The sequence below is a fragment of the Trifolium pratense genome, linkage group LG3 (genome assembly GCF_020283565.1).
Source record: "Trifolium pratense cultivar HEN17-A07 linkage group LG3, ARS_RC_1.1, whole genome shotgun sequence".
NCBI classification, from domain to species: Eukaryota; Viridiplantae; Streptophyta; class Magnoliopsida; order Fabales; family Fabaceae; genus Trifolium; species Trifolium pratense.
In genome coordinates, this window is record NC_060061.1 from 41,899,254 (window position 1) to 41,906,041 (window position 6,788).

The 6,788-nt window shown below is 30.9% G+C and overlaps 1 protein-coding gene across 3 annotated transcripts; it reads right to left on the reverse strand.

The window, feature by feature from the left end:
• Positions 1-1,921: 1,921 nt before the first annotated feature.
• LOC123916441 (GDP-mannose transporter GONST2-like) lies at positions 1,922-6,517 on the reverse strand. 3 transcript variants are annotated; one of them, XM_045967903.1, is made up of 10 exons: positions 6,279-6,517; positions 4,974-5,182; positions 4,525-4,696; positions 4,000-4,139; positions 3,698-3,827; positions 3,446-3,544; positions 3,134-3,288; positions 2,934-3,050; positions 2,439-2,536; positions 1,922-2,340 (listed from the first exon to the last, which is right to left on the reverse strand). In XM_045967903.1, the coding sequence occupies exons 2-10, from the start codon at positions 5,171-5,173 to the stop codon at positions 2,297-2,299; spliced, it is 1,155 nt and encodes a 384-aa protein (XP_045823859.1). In that variant the 5' UTR covers positions 5,174-5,182; positions 6,279-6,517; the 3' UTR covers positions 1,922-2,296. The 3 variants fall into 3 exon arrangements, with proteins under 3 accessions (XP_045823859.1, XP_045823858.1, XP_045823857.1); XM_045967902.1 differs by having other exon boundaries at positions 1,923-2,340; positions 4,525-4,738; XM_045967901.1 differs by having other exon boundaries at positions 1,924-2,340; positions 4,525-4,738; positions 6,147-6,517.
• Between the last annotated feature and the right edge of the window lie 271 nt (positions 6,518-6,788).

The window sequence follows — 6,788 nt, forward strand, 5'->3', positions numbered from 1 at the left end:
TCAACCCTCTTATGACGATCACAAACTTCAAGAGATGAGAATATTTTTCCACATTCATCACATCATATTTTATGCCGATAATATTCATGGATCTTCAAACGAAGTAAAGTTTCAAAGGTTTCATGACATTCAAAGCAAGCGTAAAAATCCATGTACGATTCTTAAACAAAAGTTACTAAAAGACAAAGACTAGTTTGTTAATTCGACAAGTAAAATATATAGAGTAGTGCAATAGAGTGTGAGGTAACTCACAAATTTATATTCAGTAAAATATATGGTTATAATTTAAAACAATATATCCATGTGTACACAACAAAATATAAAAATATCTTTATTTTATTTTTCTTTTTTTTACACAAATTTTTTTTAACTTATTCCCACATGTTTTTAGATGGGAGTTATGCGGTGCATATTTTACCATATAAAATAAAAAAAATATTTTTTAGAAATCCTACATTAATGTTGGTATATTGAGTCACAAGGTTCGAGAGATTAGTCTCTGCAGTTGCACGCAGAGGATACCCAATATACACAAAAAAAAACTGAGATTTTATATTTTATTATATCATGACGATAGCGGTGCAAATATTTAACGGATTTGTCATAAAAAATAAACAAATATTTTATAAATATATATAGGGAATATAAAAATAGAATCATAAATAATATTTTTCATTAAAAAAACATAAACAATATTGTTACCAAATTTACTTCTAACTATTAATAATAATAATGTTCTTAATGAAATTTCTTATTTTTTTTAACAAGAAATTTCTAATTTTTTTATTAAAAAATATACACGGACTATTATTTGTAACTTATACGTAAAAATTGGATAAATATTTGTCATTGACAATTATAATCAAATTTATTCATTTAATAAGTTTTACAAAAAATAACATAATAATTTCACTTATATTTTAACAATATTATATAACAAATTTTTAAATATTTTATTATAAATAAAATTTCAACATTATATTAATGACAAACTTAAGTATCGAATAAAATTCAATGGACCCATGTAAATGTACGGGTCTTTAAACTAATTAATGAAATAAAATCTAGCGCGACCTAATCTATTTCCCAACCCTAACAGTCATCGAGTTGTATGCATGAGCATGAACATGTCTTCTACTAGCGTTGTCTTCGATGTTTTATATTTATTCTTGTTACCAGTGTGGATCATCAAATAGAATTAGAATACTTATATAGATGTTTAATTTGTAAGGCTATATATATTGTGCTAGCTAGTGTCTTTAACTTCTGTGTTTTGCTCGTTATTTGGTTGGTTGGTTGATTATATGTTGCTACCGTTCTCAATATTTTGAGAAGCAGTAGTTTGTCTCTAGTTAGTACTTTTATCAGGTGTGCAAAGAAAAACAGAGAAGCTCTAAATAGAAATTTATGAAACTTTTTAATCAACCACTTTATCTCTCAAGTCATTCATGTTAGTTAATGTGCTGATTTTATTCCAGTGGAATATGATAAAGTAATGGAAATTATCTAGTGTAAGTGAAGAGTTACATAATTACATTAGTAAATTGTCAATGTTATTAGTGGAAGTACTTAGTGCTTAGTGGAGTGTTTAATTATGGATTAAACACCTAGTAGTGGTAACTCTTTGATAGTTGTAACCATCACTACTCATGCTATATATATTCATGTGTATAAGATGTTTTTTGACATAAGAAAAATACATGAATATTCAGCTCCAAAAATATTATCCTACTTTTTATAAAAAATAAATAATATTATCCTACTCAGCAATATAGTTTATCATATACATATACTACCCTTATCATTGAGTAAATTAGTGTCAATTACCACCTCTAGAATACCACCAACAAATCAAAATTACAAAGCATAAAAATTTAAATTACTAGGGGCGTAAAACAAAATTTATGAATAATTTATTTGATTTATTCATACATCCACCATTAATATTAGTCTAATATTGGCTAAGAATAACATAGATACGGTTGCTATCGCACGAGTCGTAACGTTACCTATATTTTTGGAAGTTACACTTGCTAATTATAACCACAAATAAAATATTCTTTTCTTTTAATAACAAATTAAATATGTGGATATTCCTCACCATATGTATGAAAGTAAATCTCCATAATTGATACTTCCCTTGAAGGTGTATCCTATACTTATTCCACATTTTAGGATCATGAGTTAAAATAAGAGATGATTTTGCATTGCTCAAACAAAAGCCTATATAATTATCATTTATGTATTACTAATTCTCACATCTTCATTGGTTATTATTACTGTGATTGCTTCTGGTTTAAGACATCTTGGCTCTTGCAAATAATATACCAGCAAAGAGACCTGAAAATAGTATGCAGTATGAAATATTAAGATAAATAAAGATACCATCAAACAAAAAAAATAGGAAGAAAAAGTGTTGAGTGGTTCTGATGAATTACCAAATAAAATGCTGAATAAATTTGATACACTCAGAGGAACTTTGAAAACTAAAATGCCAGCAATAGAGATTGGAATCTTGTTTAAGGAACCTACAAGACTGTAATATAGACACAAATTGAGACATTGGAAGCCAGGAAAAGAACTGAAAACATAAATAAATAACTGACACGGTTAAAACTTAGTTAAATGCAATGCATTTCTTTAGCAGTTTCTAGGACTGTTAAAAAAATACCAAAATTAGAACCGAATCGTTAAACCGAACCAAAATGAACTGTGATGGTTAGTTCAAGGATTAGTTCGTGAACTATCCATCACAGTTCAGTTCTTTTCGGCGCGGTTCAGTTCAGTTTAATTGCTTAGTTCAGATTTTGGTTTTTTAACAGCCATACTTTCGGTTCAATTTGTTTTCTAAACGGTCATAATATAAGTTAATATTAGAAATTTGGTAAAGCTTGGCTCACAAAGAATCTTTGTATTGAACTTGAAAAAACTACCTGTATGTTGTAGGACTAGTTTGATGTAAGAACCACATTGAGGTAAAGCTGATGGAAAGTCCGATCAGTCCACTAGCGGTTGCAACAACCCAGAATGCCGGCAGTTTAACTACGTCGCTGGATACCAAAACAAAAAAAGACGGTGAGAATGAAGAAGGTTTCGTTGAATTTCAAAACGAAAGAAACATATTCTCACTCACGCATGTATTACATAATCCCACTCGCCAAATAGGAATATCATGATGATGGCAAAAGGTAAAGATAATAAATTGTTGAGCAACACCATTGACACTTCATTAAGTGAACCAGATTTTGTTGACTTTTTCGCTTCGTCCATAACCCACCTGAGGGTAAGCTGCCGTGGAAAAGAAGTCATTCAATCAAAGATTAAATCGGACATAATTGATATTTTCTCCCAAAAATGGTTCCAATTTTACAATTATCGATCTCATTAACAAACTGAGAAGCCTCTTACACAATATGGAAAGAAAACAAGGACTGAATATGCATACCGAATAACTTGCAGTAAGAACACAATTCATAATCTGCCAAGCATAACCGACTGCATCAAAGGAGAGATCTGTAAAACCCCCACTGACAGCAGAGATAATCTGTATAAAGTACATAAAAGAGTGGAACAAAAATTCAAAACACATGTAGACTAATAATACTTCACGAAAAAAGGAGTAATGCCAATAATCATAAGCAATGAAATGAACTCAAGTTTGTCAGAAATTAAAAGCAAATACAAGAATGTCACTTACCATCACAAACATTGCGGTCCACACTTTGGAACTCTGACGTTTACGGAATAAATATAATTCTCCAACTGCTGTTAAGATATTAGTCACATTCTTGAGAATTGTCACCATTGCAATGTTTATGTATTTCAAACTGAAAAAAAAAAAATGCACAAGAAGACATTAAGTGTAAATAGGAGAACCGCACGATGTATCAGCATGACAATTCTAAAGTAGAACATCTCAAAAATCAAAATAGGGTATTAGGTTCAACATCTACACAGGTCTTAATAGAAAATATATAAAAAGTAAAGTTTATTCTATACCTATACATGCCTGAGACAAGCATGGCGATAAATATCACATTTACCGGCAACCAGACCCTAACAAGCTTCCAATTGAGCTTTTCAACGGAAATTCTGCCACATAGAGCCAATAGAACAACAACCAGAGTACTGATAAAGTTCTGCAAAGTAAATGCAAGAACAAAGATCACATAATGATTAATTTTGGTTACATAATAAGCTCCAAGAAAGAAAGTCAATCCAGAACGTTCACTTAGTGCGTGCTTGATTCTCCAGTGTTGAAAATTTATTTTTTCAATGAAGTGAATTGAATGTGAAGTGGTATATGTTTGGGTACATTCGAATAAAACTGAGTTGAACATTAAATTTGACGGTAAAAGTTGTGTTTGTAGTCAAAAACTACAAATTTTAGCTTAGAGTTAGAATCAATTCTGGAATCACTTTTGAGTTTTGACTCTACCTAACATGAAGCCAAACACATATTAAAACCTTTTGTCATCAGTTAGCACTCTCAGAAGACAAATATAACAACATAAACTAACTTACTTGATAAAACATCAATGATATGCCTGCATTGAAATCATAACTTGATAAAACAATTTTGTTCAGCATTATCATGCTGCAAGATGAAATACAATAAGCTGTTCCGGAGATAAGTGCAGACTTCTTCTTAGTTGATCCGTGCAATCGATGCCTTTCCTCCTCATCAACATGAAAACTGCCATTATCACCAGTTGTAGCTTTATTTCCTTTCAGAAATCTGTTTGTAAAAGGTTAATGTCCAAAGAAATAACAAGATAAGCACGATCGCAAGATAGCGTTGACATATATGATCCAATGTGAGTATAATTTGAAGATTAAATTGCAAAGTGAGGAAAGTATTTCAAAGTGGCAAAATTTGTGCCAAATTCCTAGTAGCACAATAGAAATAAAAACAAGCCAAAGGGGAAAACACAAGTACATAGAAATAAGCCAAGGGTAAGATTGTTTTGTACCTATCATACAAAGCTCTTCGCTCTGCATTTGTTGCGTAGTTGGTCGGCGACAACTTTCCATGCTCATGAATTCCATTGAAAGTTGTGAGCACTGATTTACTCTTTCCATCTAATGATAGGTTTGAAGCTATAGTGTTGCTTAACAGCGGCTCTTCAGAGTCATTCTGAGTAGTAATGTCTAACTTAAAATCAGACGACATATCGTAAACCTAGAATTAGGAAAATTAAGACTAAAACAAATTAGAAAGATAGAACAGATTCTTCTTACAAATGTTAGAAGAGTAAAAGATATCAAATTCCATGAAAACATACATACACACTAAAACTACTTTGATTCTTTAAACAGAAAAAAACTACCAATGCCACATTACAAGGGCATGAAAAATTTGAAAGTTGTATGAAGCTTAATCAAATTCTAACAAGTGAGTGCATGGTGATCCTAATAGGTTTGGAGGATCATTTTCCAACAAATACTCAAATTTATCATTCAAATTGTAGCATTGTATCAATTTAGTTCCTCACATTATCGGTATTTCAAAGTGATTCCTAAAACTGCGAAATATTAATCAAATTGTCCATCTGTTAGTATTTGTAGGCTCTAGAATGACATTAAGGGCCCGTTTGGATTTGACTTATTTTTTAGCTTATGAAAATAGTTTATGCAAATAAATAAACTTTTATGTTAATTCATATGTTTTCACTAACAAAAATTGTATTTTTATAAGCTGTTTTCTCATAAACTACCTGAAAAATTTATAATAATACATAAAAGCTTATTTATTTGCATAAGTTGTTTCGCATAAGCTCAAAAATACGTCAATCCAAACGGGCCCTAAATTGATAATACTAATAGGATGAATTCGAAACTAAGTGAATGATGTCAAGAATGCTTTTGATAACATATCCAGGTAGGCGGATAAACTTCATTAACATTTTGCGATTTCAGAGATCATTTTGAAATATTGATAATCGAGGAGACTGAGTTGACACAACTGTACAAATTCATAGGCCAATTTAAGTAATTTCTCAACAAAACAAAAAAAGCATCATAAGAAGTTAAGAACTACACCTAAATTTAGTCACTAGAACAAAAAACATCATGATTAATAAAACAGAACACTAGAATAGCATCTCAAATCCAACAACAACAAAAAAAAAAAACAGAATTCTTACTGCTTGTGCACAGAATCCAAAGCGTGAACATGTGCAAAGAACCAAACTTGAACAAAATGAAAACTACCCAAATGAAGATAAATTGAGAAAAGCTCAAAAAATGTCTCTAAGAAATGAAAGAACAGTACCTACCCCAGTTGTAGTAAAGGGTGATTCATGGTATGAACGTGATGAGAAGTTGAACCTTTTTGAAGAACACGCAAAGGGAAAAGGCGAGAATCCAGGTGGGTGAGGAGAGCAGAAGGAATAGAATAATGGGGATGGAACGGTTTTCGAGGGAGGGGTGTAAAGTCAACGAGATTGAAGCAGCCATGGATGGCGTATGGTAACTTGAAGAACAAGGGAGTTAAGTTAAAGATGCAAAAGAAAGGTGGATTTTGCGTATGAATGTAAGAATGAAGAGTTTAGGTGAATTCTTCATTACACACTTCTGTATATGTACAGGTACATTTGCTGAGATGGATAAGTGATGCTATAAAATATAATTTTAGGTTTTATACGATTGTCCAATAAAAAAAAACATCAATTTCCCTCGTCATATTAAGAAAGCCTAGTGATGTGGCAATTGAGTGATTAAAATATTGTTACGTATTCTTCTAAAAATAGATCTATCAAGTGTAAGTTAAAATCTCGTTTTAATTA